This window comes from Abramis brama (assembly GCF_963993115.1).
Source record: "Abramis brama genome assembly, chromosome: 3".
Classification (NCBI taxonomy): Eukaryota; Metazoa; Chordata; class Actinopteri; order Cypriniformes; family Leuciscidae; genus Abramis; species Abramis brama.
The window spans coordinates 18079164-18106750 of NC_139965.1; the positions used below are offsets into that span (position 1 = coordinate 18079164).

A 27587-nucleotide genomic window follows, 5' to 3' on the forward strand; every position below is an offset into this window, starting at 1 on the left:
TGCTCACTGTTCAAAACCCTCTTAAAGTAGCCATCTTATTTCTGTGAATTCTGTCTAATGAACTTTTTTTTTTTTTAATTGATTGGTTTCTAATTGGGTGGGGGGGAGAAATCACATTGGCATAGATTTAGAGTTAACTAAATAATCAAGACAGATTTTAACTGAAAGGTTGAATCCAGGACAAGAGTATATTTCAGGGAAAGGCAGTTACATTTTAAATGTTATACATGTAAGTAATTACATACATATTTGCTGGACAAAACAATGTTTTTTATGTTACCTTTTACATAAATTATTTTACACTTTTAATTTGGCTGATGACAGGTTCTGTTGTGACAGCTAACCCCATATACTGTGGGAAATATGTGTTCAATTGATTGTTTATATATATATATATATATATATATATATATATATATATATATATATATATATATATATATATAGGCTATATAGATAGATAGATAGATAGATAGATAGATAGATAGATAGATAGATAGATGACTTTCAAACGAGTAGGCTAAACTGTGACAACTAGCCCCAGTATCCCCTATAAGCTATACAGGCTGGTTACAAACAAAATCATCAATTTAATATTGTTTTTTATTATCACTATTACAAATGCAAACACAATGGTACTTTTCACTTGTTTGTGAAACACAAAGGTTTCGTTTTATAGGTTTCATGATAAAGATAATTTCTCTAAGTTAGTTAGCTTTAGCATATCAAAATATCACAACAAACAAAACTAAACAAAGAGCCGCTGCAAGTCAGATTTTACTCAGGCATTTGGGGAGCCGACTGAATGACATCACTGCATCCACTGCGCTCGTCATGGGCTGGTCTGGATCCAGGGAATGGGCTCTGGGAATAGGAATGGGATGTGCCCTGAGGACTCAGATTGATGGACTCGGAAACAACAGTAAGTTTGGAAGTTATGAAAAACCACTAAAAACTTTACATAACAGTTGCAGCTTGCGTGCGTGCACGCGCTATATGTGTTGCAGGCAAATCCACGCGTGCGTGTTTTGAGCTTTGTTTTCAGTGTGTGCTGTGTGTGTTAAAAGAGATTTTAACTTTTAATACATTTGCTAGCGGCTAGGCTAATCTGACTCTAGGGAAAAAAGTTAAACACATTCCTCTGCATAGTTATGAACTCGCTGAGACTTTCCATATCTCGTCATTGTTGTCATTTGTTGTGTTGGAAATGTGTTAGGAAATACTTTTATTTGCTGTTGCATGTTTTTGTTTCGATCCAAATGAAACTTTTCTCAAAACTAGTTTTGGATACGAACACTGAAAGTTGTTTGTTTATGGTCTATTGTTTCGTTTGTAGATTGTGATTATTTCATGATTGTAGTTTTATTGTCTTTTAGTTGTTTTAATTTATTGTATAAAAGTTAGCCTAGTGATTGTTGTTCCATAAATTGTGTTTGTCTGCATAGTTGTTTTTCATAATTGGTTTATTATGTTGTGACAGATCAGTATGTTACTTCAATTACAAAAGATGCACTTTAAACCATTAAAAAATTTTTTTTACTAAATTATACGTAAGCAAATACCATTCCATCAGCTAAACCATGTCATTTTAATGTTTGTTTGCATTAACTAAAAAATTCTAATATGCTTTTTTAAAAATATTGCTTGTTTGATATGCATTTCATAAAAAAATACATATGTATATGTATGTATATTCAATTATCTGTTTATTTTCAGCTTTAGTGTTGTGTAGAAATTTAGAAATTGTAGTAGAATAGAAATGTTGCTTAATTTTTATTTAAAGTGATTGAGTTATTCCATGTCAAATCAACCACATTTTTTATTTTGATAATATTTTTTTTCTGAAGGCAACCATTAGTATTGATGACATCCAAAATGTTAAATGTCACAGTATATTTACTGAGTAATCCACTATTTTGTAGAGGGGGTCAAAATGACAGTTTTCACCTGAGATTTGAAGCCAAATTACAAGTGGGAGAAAATGACTTTGTGTATTTTTTTTTTTATAAATTAAGAGGTCGATTAGTAAATTCTGTGGTCTTCTTTAGCAATCCTTTCATTATGCCAATGGAGACTCCCCCACCCTTAAAGTTTGCATGCCTGTAACTCAAGATGTATTAAATATATCTTAATATCCTTTTATAATTTCTTGACAAATCTTTCTGTTAGTATCTTAATTGTAAAGGGCACATGTTTCAATTCCAGAGATATTGGGATCACGATGTGGCTCCATGAGTAAATTGTTAAATTGAACTCATTTTCAGTGGTCAAAAAAACAAATGTGGTTCACTTTGCACACAGCTGATACTTACTTTTGAAGAGGAATGTCTTAAATAATATTAATAAACTAGAAATGTATCTCGTTACTCTCCAAAACAATTGCTTAGTACCAAAATATTATTTTTTCCAAAGTTTGCTTGTCTGTAACTCTAGAGGTATTAAAGATATCTCAATATCCTTTTAGATTCTGGTTCTCAACAAACTTTTCTTTTGGTATCTTCATTTTTAAGACCCTGTAGGGTATAGGCTATGGTCCATTGCCAGAGATATGAGGATCTCAATGCAGCTCCAAATTGTTGAAAACCAAGTATGGGCAACTTTCAAACAGCTGATACTCATTGTATTGAAATAGGAATGTCTGATGAACAAATAATGTTAATAGTAATGTATCTCTATCAAAACAACTGCATTGAACATACCAAAAATACTGAAATGGTCAAGTTGAGGCATTAACTTGCTCGAAATAATAGTTTATTCATAGGATTATATATTTGAATCAGTTTCAGGGATTCAGTTTTTGTTCATTTCAACTGATTCTGGTGCTACCAAGAGTTATTAGACCTGGGGAGAGCAACAACAATGCCTTAAGAGGCATAAAACCTAGGTCTATTAACTTGAGTTATCTTTAATACTTCATAAGTTACAATTGGTTTTTGACCACTGAAAATGTGTACAATTGAACAGTTTTACTCATGGAGCCACACTGAGCCACACTTAAAAAAATGAAGATACCAAAAGAAAAGTTTGTTAAGAACCAGAATCTAAAAATATATTGAGAAATCTTTAGTACTTTTTAAATTACAGGCATGCTAGCTTTGGGGGAAAAACTGTCTCAGTTGGTATTTAATGCTACAAAGATTGCTAAAGACAAAATAATTTACTAATAGACCTTCTAATCTAATCTAAAAATTATTTATATATGGTATTTAATATTTTGCCTTTTATCATCACTATTTATGTTAGTCTTTCTTCAGAACCTCAGGTTGAGTTGACATGGAATGACCCTATTATTATTGACCTAGAGGTTAATTGAAAGGTCTTTGTCAAAGATGTTTTGCCCTGGCCTTTACTCTGTTAATCCATATTTCTTATTTAATTCAGCGCCTAAAGGAAGCAGTATCACAGCACCACAGAAGTAATGAGGGTCTGCTAATCATCTCAGAAATGTCTCCCAAAGGAGTTGGCCAAAGTAAGGTAGAGGAAACCGCTGTACAGGTGGCCATCCGGGTGCGTCCCCTGCTTCCCAAAGAGATTTTGCACAACCATGAGAGTTGCATCACTTCAGATCCAGAGGAGAAGAGGGTCACCCTGGGCAATGGCCGCCACTTCCACTGTGACTTTGTGTTTGAGGAAAGCTCTACACAGGAGGATGTGTATACAGACTGTGTTCAACCTCTCATCGAGGCCTTCTTTAATGGTTTCAATGCCACGGTTTTTGCCTATGGGCAGACCGGCTCAGGCAAAACATACACCATTGGAGAAGCCAACATTTGTAAGTCTTTTATGGAAGTCAAGTCACATTTATTTACATAGTGCTTGTACAGATTGTTTCAAATCAGCTTCACATTAATAAACAGTAAAATAATAGTGTCAATGATGTAAAATTCATCAATATATAGAAGTGCAATGTTTTTATTTTATTGGAGGTGTATTGAGTATTGTGGCAGCTAATGTGTTGAGTAAACAGATCAAAAGCATGCCTAAGTTTAATTCCTTACAGCATATTATTATAAATGTGCTTCATCTAGACCAGACATGATTCACATTAAGGATAGGAAAGGCTTTGTCTGTCTTGTTAAAATGCTTCCACAAGTTTGCACGTTCGTTCTGCCAGCAACACCTCCCCCGGTTCAGTTGCCACCGCTCCACTCGCAATCTGAGATCTTGCGTTTTAGCATTCTGCCTCATAGAGTTATTCATTAACCTTCTGTTGGTTTTTTGGCCGCAGCTGCTTTTAGGGATGACGAGCAGGGCATCATTCCCAGAGCTGTGGCCGAGATCTTCAAACTGCTGGATGAGAATGACCTCGTTGACTTCTCTGTCCGAGTGTCGTACATGGAGGTTTACAAAGAGGTCTTCAGAGACCTTTTGGAAGTTGAGACGGCCAGTAAAGACATACATATTCGAGAGGATGAAAAGGGCAACATAGGTAAGTTTGCGAGGAAAACTGATGCAAGATGTAGAATAAGCAGGGATGTGCAAAACTATATTACCGTTCAAAAGTTTGGGTTTGGTGAGATATTTTTTTTAAAGTATTTTATGCTCACCAGTGCTGCATTTATTTGACCAAAAATGCAGAAAAGAAAGTAATCCTTTGATGCAAATCTGAATTTTCATCAGCCATTTCTCCAGTCTCCAGTGTTACATGATCCTTTACAAATATTCTGATTTGCTGCAGTGCTCAAGAAGCATTTCTTATTATTATCAGTGTAGAAAATTATTTTAATATTATGCTTGATATTTTTGTGGACACTGTAATATTTTTTTTTCAAGATTCTTTGATAAATAGAAAGTTCAAAAGAACATTTGAAACAGAAAATGTTTGTACCATTAAAAATGTATTTACTGTCCTTTTTGATCGATTTAATGCATTTATAAAAAGTCCTGAATAAAAGTGTTAATAACATTTTTTTACTGAGCCCAAACTTTCGAATGCTAGTGTACATTTTCTCAAAATCAACTACTTTGTGGGTTTCCTGTAAAGCTAGTTGACTGACTAAATTTTTTTTAATCATAAAAATAAATAATTAGGGCCCGAGCACCGATGGTGTGAGGACCCTCTTGGAATTGCTCCATTTATTAAAGAATTATTATTGTTTAAAAATTTATATTTATAAATAATGTTATTCTATAATACATAATAATACATTTCTAAGAATTATTGTTGAATTTTTTTCCCCTAATTTTTATTTTTTTTGGATTAATTATAGTATGTCACATTGCACATAAAACTTGAAATCATGTCAGCTGCCCATAAGTCGAAAAAGACCCCTTATTTTTACTTTTGGTATGCTTCTCCTTTGTTAAAATGCTTCATTTTCTGTTTCTGTTTTTTATGTACTTAAAGGGACAGTTCACCCAAAAAATTTAAATGTTGTCATCATTTACTCAGAAGATAAAAGACTCAGAACACAAAAGAAGATATTTTGAAGAATGTTGGTAACCAGACAGTTGACGGTATCCATTGACTTGCATGGTATTTTTTTCCTTCTATGCAAGTCAACGGTCAACTGTTTGGTTACCGACATTCTTCAAAATATCTTCTTTTGTGTTCAATAGAAGAAAGAAACTCATACACTTTTGAAGCAACTTGAAGGTGGTGAGTAAATGACAACATTTAATTTTTGGGTGAACTATCCCTTTAAGGTGTGTCCCAATTTGCGTACTTATGTACTATTCCATGCCATTTTGTAGTAGAAAAAGTCATTTGTTCACACTGAAAATTCCAAAAAGAAAAGTGTAATTTAAATACCCAGATGATGCATTTATTTAACAGAAAAAACGAATTGTGGAATGTTGGACATTTCATGCACTTGACTGTTGCAGCTTTAATTATGTAGCGGGGCGGGGGGGTGTGTGACAAAATAACCTTATAAAGTTCATACACTACACTGTTGAGTAAATAGTGCGTCATTTGGGACACAACTTTAGCGTTTTGTGTTGTGACTCTTCAAAACTGCCCATTTAGACTAGTTGACTAATCAGGAAATTTTAGATTGCTGAAGTGTTTTTCAGTAATACGTGACTGTTCAGAAAAAGAAAGACATCTTTTGTGTATTCCCACAGTGCTTTGTGGTGTGAAGGAATGTGAAGTGGAGGGACTTGACGAGGTGCTGAGTCTCTTAGAGTCAGGAAAGACGGCCCGTCACACAGGGGCCACCCAGATGAACCCCCACTCCAGTCGCTCTCACACCATCTTCACGGTGCTCATGGAACAGAGGCGTGGAGGTTCTCGAGCAGCATCCGGGACTGTGCAGATCCTCTCTTCCAAATTCCATTTTGTGGACCTGGCTGGATCGGAGCGAATCCTCAAAACCGGCAACACTGGTGAACGGCTCAAGGAGAGCATTCAGATCAACAGTGGACTTCTCGCTCTCGGAAATGTCATTGGAGCGCTTGGGGACCCCAAAAGAAAAGGCACCCATATTCCATACAGGGATTCCAAAATCGCCAGGTACAAATCTTTTTATGTTAATAGTAGTGTTTGCTAATGCAAGAATCACTATTTTTTTGTTTTTTTTTAGAAATGAATACTTTTATTCCACAAGGATGCATTAAACTGAGGAATAGTGAAAGTAAAGAAAACATATTTAATAAAAGATTTCCATTTCAAATAAATGCTGCACTTTTGAACCTTTTGTTCATCAAAGAAACCATAAAAATAAATTATCAATGATTCCACAAAAATATTAAATGGCACAACTGTTTATAATAATAAGAAATGTTTCTTGAACAGCAAATCAGCATATTAGAATGATTTCTGATGGATCATGTGACACTGAAGACTGGAGAAATGATGCTGAAAATTCAGCTTTGCATCACAGGAATAAATTACATTGTAAAATATAAAATGTTATGAATAATTTTGATAGTGTTAATAAAATAAAACAAAAAAAAAACAGTAGTATTTTTACTGTATTGTATTTGATCAAATAAATGAAACGTGGTGAGCATAAGAGACTTCTTTTTCACACTTTGCTGCTCACCTTCCCTATCTCTGATTGAAATATTCTCAGTGGTATTTTTATAGGGAAGAGTTTTGGAAAGAGTGTGTAATGTGTAACATCGCCTTTATATAGTTTAAAGGCTTTCGAGGTTGAAGATGTAAATCTGCGTTGCATCTTGTTGTCAGGATCTTAAAGGATTCTCTTGGAGGCAACGCCAAAACCCTCATGATTGCCTGCATAAGCCCTTCCTCCTCAGACTTTGATGAGAGCCTAAATACACTCAACTATGCCAAGCGGGCTCGTAACATCCAGAACCGGGCCACAGTCAACTGCCGGGGGGAACCAGACCGCGTCGAGGGCCTTGAACTCCAGATCAAAGCGCTAAGACGAGCTCTTGAAAACCGCCAGCGCTCTGAAACCCGTATCATCGCTCGCTCTGACCCCGAGAAGAGGCTTCGGCCCTTTGAGCTTTTGGACGTGAGAAAGCTGCAAGCAGAGAGCGGCCACTACCGGACGTGCACAGACTCGGCCTACAGGCTTTTGACGGAGCTGCAGGGGGAAGGAACTCTGAACGCAGGTCAGCTCCTGCGGGTGAAAGAGTGGCTTTGTGCCGTTGAGGAGGAACGCAGCGGCCTGACCTCAGCATCGGGGCTGGACAGTGGCATTGAGAGCAGCTCTACTGAGGACAGCACTGCGCTAAAAAGGGGGCGGGCAGCATTGAACAACCAGGTTGGCTGCAGGCACATCCATTTTCAAATATGAATATTTTATGTTTAACACTTCATCATAAAATGGCAATTATGCATCTTGTCAGGTCATTATTTCTGAAGCATTAATTTCAGATATGCTCGCATGATGTAAACTATGTGATTATCTGCATAATTCTCACAGAAGTGGGATTTATTTATGCCAAAGGATCCTGACCATGTCAAAGAGGATTGGAACGGAGACCGCGAGGACTACATTTCCCATCTGCAAGCCCAGATACAGCAACTAGAACAAGAAAACACTGATTTTCTAGCTGCTCTGGAAGATGCCATGGAACAATACAAACAGCAGGTGAGGGGATTGAAATTCTCTGCGCTTTTAGTTGTGTTTTTGAATGAAGATTTAATTGTGTTATATGTTCCAGTTATATTCCAGAGTTTTTACAAATCTCCTTTGTAAAAGCTTTATAGTCCTCACTTTAGAGCTCGCAAAAATAGTTAACTGACAACTACTAAATGTTTTATAACTACCTGAATTAATCATGAATTACAGTAGGAATACGTGTTAATAAAGCATTTATTAACACACCGAGTAACTATTACTATATGTCTAAATAATATGTATAAATGTACATTTAAATAGTTTATTAATAATTTACTTACACTTTCTAGATGATCTTATGAACCACTGACAACTCCTAAATAACTGGCTTGTAAATAATGTAATACTTAAAAAATGATGAATTGATCATTAATAAAATATGAAAATACAAACACATTTTAAACACATTATAGATATGTTTATAAATCAAGAATAACACATTTATAGCTGTATTTATAAACTGTTTATTAATGTCTATTAATGCTTTATAAATGATGAATTAACTATTTACAAATGCTTGACTGCAGTTATTATAAAGTGTTACCCACAAGGGTAATTTAGCAGTGAACTATTCTGAATCAAAAATGATTTTTTTTAAATCCTTATCCAGTAATTACAAACAAACTGGAAATGTCATAGGGAAATCATGAAAATGCATTGGTAAAACACTGTCTTCTGTCTGAACACACTTAATCCTTAAACCAGTACTGGGGACATCTTTGGTATTTTCACAAGGATTTAACTGCTTGTTGTTTTCTCTCGTTCCTAGAGCGATAAGCTACAAGAGCAGCAGGATCTAATAGCAGAGCTTCACAGTCTGTTAACCCAGCCTGGTGGAGTGGGACTGCTCCACCTGAAACAGAGACCTCACACTGCTCCTATCCACTCACTGCTGCAGACATCCGACAGCTCCGGCCGCCTCACTCCTCCCTGCGACGGTGATGTGGGCAGAAGCCTCGCCAGACAGGTAATTGATATGTTTTGATTTGTATCACAGCATCCTCGGCCGCAAACACGCATCAATTTTAATTCAAGATACAATACACAGCTGCCGCCACCTGGGCTGAGCCGTTAGTAGTACACAAACATCTTCAAACAGTTGTCACACACGCTGTCTTGTTCTGTGTTTTTACTTCACCCACATATTCTCTGATCCAAACAAATTCTGCTAATTGCCAAGATAACACTGTGATTTCTTAATAGACAATTATACACCCTAAACCCACTTTTCAAGCCTGTTGTATGACAAGCTGGCATTTGATGTATTGTCTGGAGACAATAGGGTTATTTATTAAAGCAATAAGCCATGAGCGGCTGTGTGTTAAGCCTTGTTTGTGCTTTCGCTTGGCACCAGCCGTTCTCCGAAACGACAGATGGCAGTGACGAGAATATATCAGCTGTAACAGCAGTGATGAAGTAACTTGCTGAATTTTACGCTTGCCTATATTGTTGTTTACTATAAAGTATTTGTCACTTATATTATTTGTTTGTGTTTATTGAAAATTTGTCAATTGCAAAAGGAGGATAAAACAACAGAAACACATACGTTTACAGTGACTTTGACTTTGGTTCACATTCTAGTGTTTATATTTTACAGTCCTAGTCAAGATTATTAATGTAATCTAAAGCTACTGTTCAAAAGTTTGATCAGTAAGTCTTTTTTTTTTTTTTTGTGGAAAAATTAATACTTTTATTCAGCAAGGTTGCATTAAATTCATTACGTGACAGTAAACTGTTTTTCCATTGTTACAAAAAATCAAATAAATTCCTTTTTTAAATAAAAATATATATTTTCACAAAAATATTAAGCAGATAATAATAAGAAATCTTTCTTGAATGATTTCTAAAGGATCATGTGACTGCTTTGCATTTAGCTTTGCATCACAATAATCAATTTTAAATATATTAACATAGAAAACAGTTATTTTAAATTGTAATAATATTTCACAATATTACTGGATTTTTTTTTATCAGATAAATGCATGGGGAGCAAATTTTGGCAGCATTAATATGAATTTAAATGATGTGCAGTCGTGTGTGTATATCAGGTATTTTACAGTATATCTGGTGCCCTAACAACCCCCAAAATATTATAAATTCTAATTATTATTAAAAAAATGATTATTGAAAATATTTTGAGTTTGTTAAATATACTAATAAAATAATTTCTTCTCCCAAATAATATAGTTCATTAGCATTATTTTTTTTCAAATTGTAGATATAGATTTAGCGCATTAATATGAATTCAAATGATTTGCGGTTGACATTTTTTTACCTTCATGTTTTTTAGGTTGAAATGGGTCCGTCAGTGGACAGTAGCTCATTTTCAGACCAGACCCAGTGGGACAGCGGACATGGAAACGCATACTATGAAACTTCTGGAAAAGGAGTGAACCGAGATGAAGATGGACATGTTCAAACCACCAGAGATAAACGCAAGTATGGAAGATGGTATTACTCATAATGCTGATGAGAAGGTTAAAGGGGCTATGTGTAAGAATTTCCATGTATTGATCGCTTTATTATTGCCAATGTTTGATCCGCTTGTATCGAAATGTAAAAAACAAGATCACCTTCGACTTTCTAGGTTGTCTGTGAAAGCCTGCAGACTGAATTGTATGTGAAGGACTCGACATGATGCTGGTGAATTGCAGCCCGATTGCTATGCTCAGGTGCTTTCTTGACTGCTGTTTTCTCACGGCTGTCATTTGTTGTTGTGTGGTTATTTTGTTGTTTAGAGGAAAGCACACAGAACATATTTACATATTCATCCAAACATCGTTCTCAACAGCGTGGACAGCGTCAGGATGTTTGTTAACAGTATATCACTGAAAAGATATTTCCAACTTATTTTTACTTTTAAGCAAAAAATAAATAAAAAATAAATATCTGGGCCTTGAATCACGTCAGGCCCGGGGTGGGTAATCGGGAGAATCGGGAGAATTCCCGGTGGGCCGCTTCACTTTTGGGCTGGTCGAGGATTTTTTCCACATTTGTCACGTTAGTTACATTAGGCTACACATAGCCCGTCTTTTCTAAAACGTTTAATCAGGTAGGCTACCGCGGCACCGCCTACCGATAGCTGGGCCGGCCCTACCGTAACGGTACGCGTCAGGGAGGATGGATGGGAGGAAGAGGCCAGGAGGTATGGAAGCTTGTTTCCACCACAGAATAAAACATTTTAAAATATAATTGCGACTTTTTATCTCACAATTGCGAGTTTACATCTCGCAATTCTGACTTTATATAAAGTCAGAATTGCGTGAAATAAAGTCGCAATTGCGTGTTATAAAGTCAGAATTGCGAGATATAAAGTCAGAATTGCGTGAAATAAAGTCGCAACTGCTTCTTATAAAGTCTAAGTGAATTATTATTTAACCTTTACATTATTTGTTGAACCATGGTATTAATACAAACTACACAATAGTAAGAGCTGAACTTTTGCTTCATTTATCCAATTTGGAAAAAGTGTTAATTTGGAATTCCACCATGGAAAAAGTGGGCCCTTTCTTGGGCCTGAAACTCCCGGGCTGAAAAGTGGCCCCACTCCGGCCCTGAATCACGTTCAGTTTCTTGTGCATTACGTGAGTACAGGTGCAAGCACAAGGAATAAGTTGCTGGCTGCAGTTCACTTAACAGCCACCGGTGTCACTTATAACAAGGGTTTCTGAATTTTACATGTAGCCCCTTTAATTGAGGAATGGCTATCTACTGTATTTAGAAATCTATTTAGCATTGCCATTTTTTTTGTCAGATCTATCAATGTAACCTGGACGAAAAAAGAAGCTCCATTGCTCCAAGGATCTTCTGCCAGGGCTCCGCTGCCTCAGGCGCTTGGGCTTGGCCATCCTCTGGGCATACAATGCACAAGACGCACATGTGAGTTAAACATCCTTGAAAACATTTGACAAGCCTTGAGGGTCTCAGTGTTTCACGGAAGGACTCCGGTCCACAGTAGTTTCCTTCCAGCATTCAGTCAGTTCACTTTGATTTGTTTTGATTGATTCTCCAGCTAACAGCAGCATTGGCGAGAGCTCGGTGTGGGAGAGCGTGAGAGGTTTTGGAGGTGAGTTCTGCTCGGAGAGAGGGCTTCTCCAGGCACAGCAGAAGATCAGAGAGCTCTCCATCACCATCCGCATGAAGGAGGAACTCATTAAAGAGCTGGTCAAAACAGGTGAGGTCATTGGGAAAACCTATTGCACCAGTACTAAAATAAAAGTCAATATTAAAATAACATAAAACATGTTTTCTACAGTATCTGTAGTATATAGTACAGACTGAAATGCCTGGAAATATTTGTATGCACTTATTATGATAATTGCATTAATCTCAACTGGAAAAGCAGTTTACATGATTTATATATTTTTTTCAATTGCTTTCAATTTGTTTCTTTAGTTCTCTATTTTACGACTGCCTGTGTTTACTTAAAGGGGACCTATTATGCCCATTTTTACAAGATGTAATATAAGTCTTAGGTGTCCATAGAATGTGTCTGTAAAGTTTCAGCTCAAAATTCTCCACGGATCATTTATTGTACCATGTTGCAAATGCTCATTTTTGAGTGGAAGGGATGTTTTCGTGCATGTATCTTGAAATGCAAATGAGCTGCTGCTCCCAACCTGCTTTCCAGAAGTGGGCAGAGCCTTTACAGCTCATGCCTCGGATACTCAAACTGACAAAATCTGTTTGGTTTTGATTATCATCTATATGGCGGCCACGCTCACGTGGCATTGCAGTTCTTCGTCATCCTGAAAGTTTTTTATTTGGATGCATTTATTTGCATAAAGCCATATCATTTTTAAACTTCTGATATATGGTTTTCTGAGCGCACACACAGAGAAAGCTGCCTGTCAGACGGCGCATCCCTTGAGAATTGAACTAATTTCTCTTTCACGTCTTATTGCGCTTAAACTGTCAAATACACTCAAGATTATGTCAAAAACACACAGTTCACAAACACAGTCGGTTATGTCTGATGTATATTAGATCTGTGTATTAAAGTGACGCACCGTAATATACAGTACCCACTGCTGTATATGCTGTTAATATGGTACAAACAACTAAAGGAAAACAGAAAATCACTCACTGATCTTGATTGAAAAGCTTTGTGTCTTTAAAAAGAATACATTTCTTACTTGAATGCTGCTGTTAAATGCTCTGGCGAGGTTCAATTTCAGATTTATGGGGAAAATAACAAACGGGGTGGATGGATTTTTACCACAATGTAAAATGTGGTTGTGTACACACACTGCAGACACATAAATATGTTCAAAAATAATTTAAAAGTGAATTTTGCATAATATGTCGCCTTTAATTTACTGAATAATTACCAAGAAAAAACTGTTTATTTAGTTGAAGAAATGCAATTATACAGTCTTTTTTAATTGTATAACAAAATATAAAGCCTCACTTATACTTCATAAACTCACTTCAGTCCAATGGAAAAATCCTATCAGCTCTTCCAGGTTGGCCTACAAAAATAATGACCTATTCGTCGTGAAATACGTCATCCCTGCAGCACTTTATCCGCCCAAACAATGTGTAATGAATAAAATCATTAATAATAAATAATGAAAAAAGTATTAACAACCAATTCCACCATCTGTCTGTGCAATCAGGAACCATCATCAGTTGTACCACTTTACAGCAGTGAAAAACACATTTCTATGAAACAAAATGGCAGAGGTCACAGAGCTTTGCTGCAGCGGAAACATTCACGATACAAGTCCAAAGCGTGGGAGCATGTTATATTAAATGCTTTAAAAAAGCTCATTGAGTTTCATGTGCCCAGTGTTTTGTGACAGATGCTTGTGCTGTTTAATGTGCTTGAGAGCTGCTTAAAGGATATTTTATGGTTATAGTCTTATCTGTAAATGTTCACTTTTATTTTGCATGACGACACCCCAACTCAATATATCCAAGCGTGTATGCAAACCGCTAGGTCACGACTCCAACAGATGGCACATTTTAATGGGACTTATGATTTGAGTTAGATCTCCAAAAAGAAACATATTGAATTTTCTATAAAATTCATTGTTTGCATTAGAAAGTGATGAAACAGTAGCAACTCGTTTAAACATATACTACTGTTCAAAGGTCAGTGTTGGTAAGATTTTTTAAATGTTTTTGAAAGAAGTCTCTTATGTTCACCAAGGCTACATTTATTTGATAAAAAACTGAAGAAAAAATTTTATATTACAATTTCTAATAACTTTTTTTTTTAAAAATAGTTACTATTTAATATTTACTGTTCACTTTAAAAAATGTTTATATTGAGTTTAAATTTTTAATTTATTCAATGTAAATCGAATTTTCAGCATCATTACTCCAGTCTTCAGTGTCACATGATCCTTCAGAAATCATTCTAATATGCTGATTTGCTGCTCAAAAAACATTTCTTATAATTATCAATGTTGAGAACAGTTTTGGTGCTTAATATTTTTGTGGAAACTGTGTTATCTATTTTTAAGGATTATTTGATGAATAGAAATATCAAAAGAACAGCATTTATTTGAAATGGAAATATTTTGTAACATTATGGATGTCTTTACTGTCACGTTTGTTCAATTTAACGCATCCTTGTCTTCTAAAACATACAGACCCCAAACTTTTCTCATCGTCCATTATGAGTTCATCATTATCAGTGTTCTGTTATAATGGTCATGTCCTGTCTTTCTCTGTAGGTAAGGATGCCCAGGCCATGAACAGACAGTACAGTTGTAAGATCTCTGAGCTGGAAGCCGAGGTGGAGCAGGCCCGTGCGGAGCTTACAGAGGCACAAAAGCAGCTGCAGGACCTGGAGGTTCAGGGTGGCCGTAATGCCGCTGACCGCTCTAAAGCTCAGGAGTGCAGGAGGAAAATCGCAGCTGCGCAGAGCAAAGTTCAGGTCTGTGTCTGCCAGCTTTGCCTTGCCGAAAGGCATCATTATGGAAATCTCTTTTGAGTGGCGTTTCTCTATAAAGGTTTTAGGGTTGTCACAATATCAAAATTGCAGTATTTCTACAGCATGAACTGAAACGATAATAAAAGGAGAAGCAAAGACACAAATTACAAAATATAGAAAAAATATATATAAATGTTTTTTTTAGGTATATAACAGCATTAAAGTCACACTTTGTAAGATTTTTGGATCAAAATATTCAAAAACCTCTAGAACAATGTTATATATTTTGTTGATTTGTGCACTTATCTCACATAGTCTAAGAATGTTTAAATCCAGAGAAATAAGCAGTTTTAACCAGGACACGGACCGTATCCGTGCGTTGCCTATCAATGACATCATACCCGCGTTACCCTCGATTTCCGGTTATATTTTGTAGAAAGCATGGAAACACCAAAGACGCTTTAATATATTATGTGTTTTATTAGACAGGTGATCAACTGTTCGGATATATTCATCGACTGAAAACTAATCATTGTTATACAGCTCAACACAGTTAGTCTTGATTTACCGTGAGTACCATTTTTACCATGCCTAATATCGATCTAGCTCATTGCAGTGTGCAACAAGTGTATCATATAGTAGCCGCCGAGCGAACACACAGAGTAGCTTTATAACAACTTTCAACACACTCAAATGCATCTAATATGATAAAACAGCTCTGCATTACCCGACATACGCATGACTGGAAGAAACCGAAGCGGCGTCTGCAGCATGGTAAAAACTCCACTGCTCTTGAGCCGTGTGTCGCACTTGTCTCTCATTAGCAATCGCTCCACCAGCCTTCGTAACATTAATAAATCTTTAATACATTACCGGTCATCCATGAATATGATTTCTGCCCGAGTCCTGTCGTATTCTCCATCGGCTGTAGAGGTGAAGATAACAACTCCCATGATTCCGCGAAATCAAAGTGTCATCAAGCTACGCCTTTGTTTTGAATAAACGACCTCTAGTGGCGAAAAATTACATAGTGTGCCTTTAAGTATTACGTTCAGAACATTTGGAAATTAATACCAAATATAAAATAAAATGATAAAAGGACTGTCATAGTACAGTGAGGAAAATAAGTATTTGAACACCCTGCTATTTTGCAAGTTCTCCCACTTGGAAATCATGGAGGGGTCTGAAATTGTCATCGTAGGTGCATGTCCACTGTAAGAGACATAATCTAAAAAAAAAATCCAGAAATCACAATATATGATTTTTTAACTATTTATTTGTATGATACAGCTGCAAATAAGTATTTGAACACCTGTCTATCAGCTAGAATTCTGACCCTCAAAGACTTGTTAGTCTGCCTTTAAAATGTCCACCTCCACTCCATTTATTATCCTAAATTAGATGCACCTGTTTGAGGTCGTTAGCTGCATAAAGACACCTGTCCACCCCATACAATCAGTAAGAATCCAACTACTAACATGGCCAAGACCAAAGAGCTGTCCAAAGACACTAGAGACAAAATTGTACACCTCCACAAGGCTGGAAAGGGCTACGGGGAAATTGCCAAGCAGCTTGGTGAAAAAAGGTCCACTGTTGGAGCAATCATTAGAAAATGGAAGAAGCTAAACATGACTGTCAATCTCCCTCGGACTGGGGCTCCATGCAAGATCTCACCTCGTGGGGTCTCAATGATCCTAAGAAAGGTGAGAAATCAGCCCAGAACTACACGGGAGGAGCTGGTCAATGACCTGAAAAGAGCTGGGACCACCGTTTCCAAGGTTACTGTTGGTAATACACTAAGACGTCACGGTTTGAAATCATGCATGGCACGGAAGGTTCCCCTGCTTAAACCAGCACATGTCAAGGCCCGTCTTAAGTTTGCCAATGACCATTTGGATGATCCAGAGGAGTCATGGGACAAAGTCATGTGGTCAGATGAGACCAAAATAGAACTTTTTGGTCATAATTCCACTAAACGTGTTTGGAGGAAGAAGAATGATGAGTACCATCCCAAGAACACCATCCCTACTGTGAAGCATGGGGGTGGTAGCATCATGCTTTGGGGGTGTTTTTCTGCACATGGGACAGGGCGACTGCACTGTATTAAGGAGAGGATGACCGGGGCCATGTATTGCGAGATTTTGGGGAACAACCTCCTTCCCTCAGTTAGAGCATTGAAGATGGGTCGAGGCTGGGTCTTCCAACATGACAATGACCCGAAGCACACAGCCAGGATAACCAAGGAGTGGCTCTGTAAGAAGCATATCAAGGTTCTGGCGTGGCCTAGCCAGTCTCCAGACCTAAACCCAATAGAGAATTTTTGGAGGGAGCTCAAACTCCGTGTTTCTCAGCGACAGCCCAGAAACCTGACTGATCTAGAGAAGATCTGTGTGGAGGAGTGGGCCAAAATCCCTCCTGCAGTGTGTGCAAACCTGGTGAAAAACTACAGGAAACGTTTGACCTCTGTAATTGCAAACAAAGGCTACTGTACCAAATATTAACATTGATTTTCTCAGGTGTTCAAATACTTATTTGCAGCTGTATCATACAAATAAATAGTTAAAAAATCATACATTGTGATTTCTGGATTTTTTTTTTTAGATTATGTCTCTCACAGTGGACATGCACCTACGATGACAATTTCAGACCCCTCCATGATTTCTAAGTGGGAGAACTTGCAAAATAGCAGGGTGTTCAAATACTTATTTTCCTCACTGTGTATACATATATATATATATATATATATACTGCAGATATTTATTGAAAGAGCAGCATTCAGGTTCAGTTATCATATCTGAAGAACCTTCGAATAAGTTAACGGAGGCATTAAGAAATGTCCCTATCTATGCTACAGCAATTCATCATTCTTATTCTGTATATTCTGGCTTTCTGGCAATATAAATATAGCCCTGCACATGTGCTGTGCCTTCAGGTGTTGAAGCAGAAGCAGCGGGACACTGCACAGCTGGCCTCCCTGTCTGCGCAGAGCGAGCGCCGTGTGCAGGAGCTGGAGAGGAACGTGCAGAACATGAAGCAGCAGCAGGACCTTCTGCAGCGCCGCCTGCGAGAGGAGAGCCAGCAGAAGAGACGGCTGGAGAGTGAGATGCAGAAAGGAAAGCACAGAGTCAAGGTGAGCCGACTCGCTGTGCGATTGACCTCAGTGTTGCGTTCGGTCTATTATCGGCGCAGATGGGGAACGGAGCCTGGGAGACATCCAGAGTACAGATGTAATTGAAAGTGAAGTGTGTAATTTATGCTTCACTAGCAGTGAAATTGCAGAAATAATTATTTCTATACTGTTTTTTTTTTCATAAAATATAAAATGGACTACCGTTTAAAAGTTTGAGGTTCAGTAAGATATTTTCGTAAAGAGAGAGAAATTAAGTGACTGACTTTAGAAGTGACAGTAAAACCATTGATTATGTTACAGATTTTTTTTTTTTTATAAATGCTGTTCTTTTAAACTATTCATCAAATAATCTAGAAAAAATGTATTTCTTTTCCACCAAAAAATATGGATTCATCATTGGTCATAATAAGAAATGTTTCTTGAGCAGCAAATCAGCATATTAGAATGATTTCTTAGGGATCATGTGACACTGAAGACTGGAATAATGATGCTGAAAATTCAGCTTTGCCATCACGGGAGTAAATTGTAATGATATTTCACAATATTACTGTTTTTATTGTATTTTTTATCAGATGGATGCAGCCTTGGTGAGGCATCTTTGGAGACATGAACAAAAACCCAAACTTTCGAGTAGTAGTGTATAAAATAAAAACATAAAATTTCTTCATAAAATATACAATTTATGCTATTTTTCTGTCTTGTTCACTTCAGATCAGGCCTTTCTTTGTGTGGTGCCGCTGGTGTTGCAGAAATTACACATTTAATGGTCTTTTTTGGAGTGTTCATCACAGGGTTTTTTTCCTCAGTTCTGTTCTGTAAGGGCCTGCATTAGTCATTTTTGTTTCTGTATTCTGTACAATACAAATCTACAGAGCCTCCCAGTTATTCTTGTTTTTTCAATAGTGAATGATTTACCAAACAGCGTCTTTCTCTTTCTCAAAGGAGCTGGAGATAAAGAACGAACAGCAGCAGAAAATTCTGAGGATTAAGACGGAGGAAATCGCTGCCTTCCAGCGACAGAGGAGAAGTGGAAGTAACGGCTCGGTCGTATCACTAGAGGAACAGCAGGTGGGTTCAGACAGAAAAACGAAATTGTGGTCTTTTCATCAAACCCTTCCCACAGCTATTACCTCGCAATAAAATATTATTTTTAGATCTGTTTGCTCAGACATGGTGTTTAATAGTTTGACTGACGTTCGAAAGGCTTTTATTATTGTTTCCTTGTGGCTGAGGGTATATTTCAGTAGCTTGTTTCAACAGTTCATTTTGTTGCCCAAATCCCTCTCAGCCTGATATTGATACAGGTTTTGTATGTTATTTACCTTGAAGCAATGCATTTGCTATTTCTAAGGTCATGGTTGTGGGTTTGATTTCTAGGGAATTAATAACATATAGTTAAAATGTATACCTTGAATGCAGTTCCACTTTGAATAACAGCATCTGATGAGTAAACCCTTATGAAAAGAAAATATATTTCCCTATATATATGAATGATCAATATCTTTAATGGTTTAACAGTATATTTGAAAATATACAGAATAATATATTGTGTTAATATATTACAATATATTGAATACATAATGTATATCATAATGTATGTAATTTTATATTCAGTAATACACTTCATAATATATAGATGTATAAGTGATCAGATATGGTACTGCATGTGTAATAGATCACAGATATATTTGCTTATGCAGCATAATCACACATTTATAGAGAAATATATAATGATATATATATTTTTAATCATTTACATTATAAATATTTCATAATTGTAAGCTAATTCACAAAAGCACAAGCACACCTGCATGTACTAAAGTATTTAACCAAGAGACTATCACAGTGCTGAGGAGGGCACAGCCATTACTTTTAAAATATAGTAATTATAGTCTTGATGGTGGTTTTGGCCAATCGTCAACGTAACAACGGGCTCTACTCTTCAGCACAATGGTAACCCCAAATTCTCAGATATACCAGAAAACCTTTTAAATTCCAAAATAATAGAACATTAAACACTAACAAATCTCCCCCATAAATAATTTTGAGCAAAACACATTAAATAACACTTAATTTCAATCAAAACATTTGCTCTCCTTTAACAGTCAGAAGCAAAGCATGCTGGAAACTAGAAATCTGTTGTAACTCATTCCGTAAATGTGTGTGTATATATACACATACATTCACATTTATATGGGAACATGTATGTGCAATATACATATGTACACACTAAAGGATACAATTTTGTGAATATTACATGTAATGCTATTTTTGTCTTCATTTATAAACATTTTATATGTATTAATATATAGCCATACATGGTCAATGCATATTTTGCAGTATATTGAAAAATATAAGCACTAGTTTTCCATATATGGAAATGTTTTATGTAATATATTGCATTATATTTTGCAGTATATTCCCATATATTTTTGCAAAACGTATTTGATCATTTGACGTTTCAGAAGCAGTTCCATGTATTTAATATATAAAGAATTGTATTCAAAATATCTGTGGTTGAGCAGAAGATAGAGGAGCAGAAACGCTGGCTTGATGAGGAAATGGAGAAGGTTCTGGGTCAACGGCGTGGACTTGATGACCTGGAAGGAGAGCTGACCAAGAGAGAGGAGATCTTAGCCAAAAAAGAGGCCTTGCTCTTGGAACGCAGTGGCTTGGAATCCAAAAAGCTTCGCTCTAGTCAGGTCTGTGTAAACTTTGTGGCTTTGCTTCGTCCCATCATACACCCCTTTATGAGTCTTTAAAAATTGGTATGGCCTATTTTCTCTGCAGGCTCTCAGTAAAGACCTGTTGACCCTGTCGAGCCGAATCGAGTCTCTGGAACGGGAGCTCACTGAGAGGAACGGTCTTCTGCGTAGTGGCAGCGCTCAGGACTCTCAGCAGATCAGACAGGAGATCTCCAACCTCCGGCAGGAGAAGGACCAGCTCTTCAAACAGAGGGTGGAACTGGACGACAAACTGAGACAGGGCAACCTGCTCTCTCCTGAGGTGACATCACTTTGATTTTCAGAATTTTAGAAGTACTTCCCAATAAACATTGTTTGAATGTGTTAGAATTGTGAAATCCCCATTCAGATTTGTTTGCATCATTTTATAATTTACAACATTATAATTCTGAGGCCAGTTCACACAGAACATGTTTATGCATCTCATTTGCAGGCTTCAGAATTTTAGAATGATTAAAGTTGTAGAGTTAGGATGTCCTAGCTAACTTAAGGCTTAATGGAATACACTACACTTTACTTTTAATACACACTTTTTCCCAGATTTTTGCCCCAATTTGCTGTCTGGAAGAGTCAACACTAGCCAGTCTGCAGAATTTCGGTAGTTGAAATTGACATTTCATTTAAAATCATGTAGTGTATGATGTGCACACACTTAGATTTTTTATCTTTAAACTATGATTCCATCCAATGCGTCTCCTAGCAGCAAGGTGCATGTTTCTGTGTGAGTTTGTTGTGTTTGGAACGACTTGAAAATCTAGTAGTGTGTGATCCTCAGTTGTTTAGTGTATGATGTTTTTCTCTGTAAATATATTTACAATCAGCAAGAGTATGATGCCTCAGATTTTAAAAGTTGTGTAGTGTATTCCAACCTTAAATGCTGTAAACTATTAAGAATTCTAAAATTTTGACTTTTGGAATTAGAATATCCTAGCTAAATTTATGCTTTAGAGTTTTCGAATTCTTAAAAGTTTAATTCTAAAATTTTAACTTCTGGAATTAGAATATCTATCCAATTTTATGTTTTACATTTTTTTAAATCAAACTTAGAATTCTTAAAAGTTTTAAGAATTCTAAACTTTCAACTTCTGAAATTGAATTTTAGAATTCTTAAACTTTTAGAATTCTTAAACTTTTAAGAATTCTAAAAAAAATTACTTCTGGAATTAGAATATCCTAGCCACATTTATACTTTAGAATTCTTAAACGCTTAAAAGTTTTAAAATGTTAACTTCTGGAATTAAAATATCCATCCTAATTTATGTTTTAGAATTTTGAAGTCAAACTTAGAATTCTTAAAAGTTTTAAGAATTCTAAAATTTCAACTTCTGAAATTGAATTTTAGAATTTTTAAACTTTTAGAATTCTTGCAAGTTTTAAGAATTCTAAAATTTTAACTTTTGAAATGAGAAAGTCCTAGCCAAAATTATGGTTTAGAATTTTAGAATTCTGCAACTTTTGGCGTGAAAACTTCCAAACCAACCTTGTTTGCATGATGTGCGAATTCCATTTATTAAAGCTGCCCTGTCCTCTGTTAAACATCAGGAGGAGCGAACACTGTTCCAGTTGGACGAGGCCATTGAGGCTCTGGATGCTGCTATCGAGTACAAAAACGAGGCGATCACCCAGAGGCAGAGGCAGTTGCGGGCGTCAGGGAGCATGCTAACCCAGTGGGAGATGAACCTGATGGCCAAACTCTCCAACCTGTCCGGCTCGGAAACTAGAGCTCTGCTTTGTAAATACTTCGATAAGGTCAGACGGCATCCGAGTTTCCTCAGATTATTCTCATTAACCTTCTTCGTGAAGTTATTAGGCTGACACTTAAGTGTACTTGTTTGTGGTGGTGAGTGATATTCGAAGAGGTGCAGAGGTGGACAGTAACAAAGTACATTTACTTGAGTACTGTACTTAAGTACACTTTTTGAGTATCTGTACTTTACTTGAGTATTATTTTTTCTGGAAACTTTTTACTTTAACTTCACTACATTTGAAAGACAAATATCGTACTTTTTACTCCACTACAATTCTATCTGTCAAGGTCCTTGAGTAAAAAGTAACATCAGTCAGTGGATGATTTTGGTTGCAGGGGTTGCATTGTGGTTGGAAATGAAAGTCGGGTTGATGTCAGAACCCTGCATCTGATTGACATCAGAACCCGACATCAGATTGACGTTGGATATTGATTGAAAATAAAAGTCGGGTTGACGTCAGAACCCGACTGATGTTGGTTTCTGACGTCAACCCGAGTTTTTAATTTTCAACCACAATACAACGTCTGTCCAACGTTGGAGATCAACGTCAATCTGACATTGGATTCAGACATAAACCTGATTTTCATTTTCAACGTTGGGTTTGGTCTTCTAAATGCGACTTTTGTCACTTTTTTGGAGCACACTAGCTTATAGATAACAGTAAGGTTAACATATTCATACTAAAAGCCAACTTTAAATAGGGCCATATTTGAGGGAACAGGCATTTGGGTGTCCGAAACCATTGTGGACGTTATTGGGAGCACTTATTCAATCTCACATTTAATCCCACTACTGGAACTGTGTTCTAGAAATAAATTTGATATTGATATGAGGGTAGGTATGCAGGCATAGATTTAGAGGCATACGGTACTTTAAGTATTACATACAACAATGCAACAATAATAAAACAATGCATTGACATTTACTTTTTACTTTTGATACTTAAGTACTTTTAAAAACGAGTACTTCTGTACTTTTACTTAAGTAAAAATAGGTCTTTACAACTTTTACTTGTAATGGAGTAATATTTGACCAGCAGTATCTATACTTTCACTCAAGTAAGGAAGTTGTGTACTTCGTCCACCTCTGAAGAGGTGCGATCTATTATCGTTTCAGTTGGCAGACCAGCACCAGTTCTTTGTCAAACAATAACAACATTTTATCAGTGTTTATCACAGCCACACATTAGCTTCTAGCCTGAGTGGTCACATTTACCCAGTTTTGGCAAATGTAGAAACACGTTTTCTCACATTATTTTTATATTCATGCTTCCTTTTAATACAGCTTATTAGTTTAGCTGTTTAACACATCAGGGAAAGGTGAAGACTTGTGTTATTGTGTGATTTTGGAACAGCATGCCTTGTGAAAGCACTGTGCAAGTAAATTGAAATATTTGCTTGAACTGCCACTCTTTAGCTAAGCATATGATTGATATAATGCTTGGTGTGTGTTGAAAAGGTTGTGTGTCTTCGGGAGGAAGAACGGAGGCTGCAGCTGGCTCTAGCTGAGCTGGAGCTGAGAGTCGAGGAGCAGCAGAATATGGTTGTGTGGTTGGAAGCAGCTCTGGAAAGACAGCAGCTCGAGGCGGATCGCAGACTCACCCAGCAGCAGAAAGAACTCGAGAGAAACATCCAGCTTCTGCTGCAGCAGTGCCGAGGTTTGAGTCCCGACTCCTGCAGTCTTCATCCACATAAGCACAGACTCAAGAACATTCACTAGATTTATCCTTGTTTTATGCTCTATTATCCATGGTTATAGAACATAGCCAGTGCTAATGTGTAATTGCAAAACAACATTGGAGAATGTATCTCTGGTTTGTTCATAGCAGCTGTAGATATATTTCTGAACTGGCAATACTATCCACGGATTTGCATTATGAGCAAATAAAGTGAAAGTATTGGCGATTTATTGTGTTTCCAGAGCAAATGGATGAGGGTCTGGCTGGTAGACAGCGGCAGTATGAGTGCTTGATCCACAACCTCAGCAAAGAGCTGAACTTCTGCAAAATAGCAAATCAGGAGCTGAACATCAAACTGAGGGAAATGTGTGGCCCTGTAAATCATGCTGGGGAACAAAGCAAAGGTGAGAACGACTCGGTAACAATGTTCATTTTCAATGTTTTTTTTAAATGCTCAGTATTTGAGTCAATGTTTTATTTTTTTTACAGTCTCCTCCCCCACCTTCATAAAATTAGTTGTTTTTTCACCAAGTAATGCTGTAAAATCAATTAATCTCAATTAATCGCATCCAACATAAAAGCCTTTGTTTACATGTGTGTGTATATTATTTATATTTATATGTATGTATGTATGTATGTGTGTGTGTGTGCATGTATGCATACACTCTCACACACACAGACGTATATATATATATTATATATAAATATAATAATAATAATTATATATATATATATATATATATATATATATATATATATATACACACACACACACACATATATTATATAAAGTATATTATGTAAACAAAGACTTTATGTTAGATGCAATTAATAGATTCGACCGCACTACTAAGAAGTAAAGTAAATATTAGGTCTTAAAGGAAACATTAATCTAAAAACATATTTCTAAAAACTTGTTCTTTTTTAAAGTGCCCCTATTATGCTATTTTAAAGTCTCCTAATTTTGTTTTGAAGGTCTCCTACAACAGGTTTACATGCATCAAAGGTCAAAACACGGTTTAATTTTCTCATAATATACATTGCACATCACCACATTTTTCATTGATTCTCAAACGATTCGATGGATGAATCAATCTCTCTAAATCCCTCCTTTCCGTGAGCTACTCTGCTCTGATTGGCCAGACAGCTCAGTCTGTTTTGATTTGGTCTACTGCGTGTCTGAAAAAAACCGCCAGCAAGCAAGCGTTTTGCGAATCCCATGTTGAACTCCGAGATTTGAGAAGCAGTAGTCAGTAAAATGAAGGGATTATACTGCTGTGGTATCGTAGTAAAGATGAATTTTAACCACTGATTCTTCACAGCTTCATCCTTTGGAAGTGAAAATAAACTGAATTTATCCCCACGAACAAGCTACAGCAAGATGTCCTATCCACGCAGAACGTAGGTGGGCATTATGCAAATGTAGTAAGTTGAGACGTGTGAACTTCACGAAAATAGATTTTAAGTCCAAACGAGCGGGTTAGAGTCAACTCTCTTTTGAGATAAAATAACTTTATTTATGATGCACTTTCAGCTTTACAACTATGTAGACTGTTTACATTCACATACAGCTACATTACACACTCTCCCCTATTATTATACCTTTTCACTGAATGAAAGGAATTGTGCAAAAATCCATAATAGGGGCACTTTAAATCTTGTTGTTCTGGCCTAATGTTTTCTTTTTTCAATAAAACCAAACTTTTTTTTTTGGTGCAATTTATACCATCAAAGCTCAAAATATCATAATTAGGAGTTATCCATATGATTTGTAGGATTATATTCAAGTCTTCTGAAGTTGGTGTGCAAGGAACAGATTTAAATTAAGACGTTATCCACTGCCAGAGTTCAAAGATCTCACTTGTGCTTGTGTTTTAGTTATAAAATGGTGCCTTGGACAAAAAACATGCCAGGTTTGCAGGCACTCCTTGGTCATGTTGTGATGCATTGCAATGCAGACTGCAAATCTTTGTTTCTTGGAATCAAGCAAGAAATATGGGGCTGGAACCACATTTTTAATTTTCAGGATTTTTTACTTTTTTACCATCTTTGTTTTTTTTACTACACCTTTCCTCAGGTGCAAATTGTGACGGTCGGCTTTCTTGTGGGATCCAAGGCAGAGTTACTGAAGATGGAAGTCTGAAGCCTGAGTCGGAAAGAGTTCAGAAGTCAAGAGAAGAGATGCGGGAGCTGGTTCATGCCCCTCTTCCTCCGACATGGAGGCGCTCTTCTCTCCCCACAGAGGACCAGTACAGCATGGAGGAGCTCAGGCAGAGAGCAGCTTGTGAACTGCCAAATAACAGAATAATTCAGCCTGGTCTGAATTCCACACAGTGGAGTGGGACGGCCTCCCTGCCCCTCACAAGACCACGGAGAGAATCAAGGAGATCGAGCCTTAACACGGGACCACTTAATTCCAATTCAACAATAATTGATGTTCGGAAAAATCCAATGTAGTAAAGAACTTTGTACAGTTAATATCTTCAGTATCGTTCCTTTTTTTTTTTTTTATACTGAATCTCTTTTTTATTGCAAAAAAAATCTGAAATTATTTACTTGTACTTTGTCGGTCATCGGTTATCTTTGAAATGTACTGTAGATGCATTTGGTCACGTTTCAAGCACTTTTTAGGGAACTGTTGCAGGTTTCTGACACTCCTGGACAAAATTTTAGTGAATGTAAAGTTTTTTTTTTTTTTTTTATATATAAATAGTGAAATAAAAACTGTTGCATTGACACAACAAAAATTCTTCAATCAGACCACATTTCATTTGAAATCAAAAACAAATAAAGTATAATAACGAAGAAGCAAGACTAAACACATCGCGATTGTAAGTGAATTTGGAAAAGATGAACGAGCCAGCCAGGAGTCGAACCTAGAATCTTCTGATCCGTAGTCAGACGCGTTATCCATTGCGCCACTGGCCCGCATGATGTAGCCCATGTGATATTGACCACCTGATAAAAGTCTATACATCTGTATATACTGTACGTTTATGTAATTATATTCTAAAAGTGTTAAATAAATCAGTTAGAGCGGCGTAAAACGTAACGCCGTAAGCAGAGATGTGTAAATCGCTCAATACCACCAATGCCTATCATCTGTATCCTTTGTACGCAGCGACTAACGTTATGCGCGATAGCTAAAAGCGTATTTACTCATTTTTACTGTCTGGTTTTAACAATTAATAGCCAAGTTGGTTTGTAGTAACATAAACCTGAATTTGAGTCAAAAGACTCATTTGACGACACATTTAACGACTCAAACGCCGTGATTGGCCATAGCATACGAATCTTGGTTGCATCCGGGAACGTGATTGGCTGTCATAACCAAGAATAGTACGAATCTTGGTTGCAGCAGGGAACGT

General features: G+C 36.6%; 1 protein-coding gene across 2 annotated transcripts; it reads left to right on the forward strand.

Moving 5' to 3' along the window:
• The first annotated feature begins 809 nt into the window (after window positions 1–809).
• On the forward strand, window positions 810–26972 carry kif7 (kinesin family member 7). Of its 2 annotated transcripts, none has more exons than XM_084109818.1 (19): window positions 810–922; window positions 3382–3772; window positions 4229–4429; window positions 6067–6454; window positions 7133–7676; window positions 7839–8006; window positions 8806–9003; window positions 10327–10475; window positions 11791–11915; window positions 12049–12210; window positions 14720–14922; window positions 17852–18049; window positions 18992–19117; window positions 20575–20751; window positions 20840–21055; window positions 22336–22542; window positions 24000–24198; window positions 24462–24623; window positions 26297–26972. In XM_084109818.1, the coding sequence occupies exons 1-19, from the start codon at window positions 905–907 to the stop codon at window positions 26674–26676; spliced, it is 4212 nt and encodes a 1403-aa protein (XP_083965944.1). In that variant the 5' UTR covers window positions 810–904; the 3' UTR covers window positions 26677–26972. The 2 variants fall into 2 exon arrangements, with proteins under 2 accessions (XP_083965944.1, XP_083965945.1); XM_084109819.1 differs by having other exon boundaries at window positions 7863–8006.
• Window positions 26973–27587: the final 615 nt, after the last annotated feature.

Coding starts and splice junctions, on each gene's coding strand:
- kif7 (XM_084109818.1), top strand. Junction 6,455..7,132: donor AGGGATTCCAAAATCGCCAG/GTACAAATCTTT, acceptor TCTTGTTGTCAG/GATCTTAAAGGATTCTCTTG. Junction 10,476..11,790: donor ACCACCAGAGATAAACGCAA/GTATGGAAGATG, acceptor TTTTTTTGTCAG/ATCTATCAATGTAACCTGGA.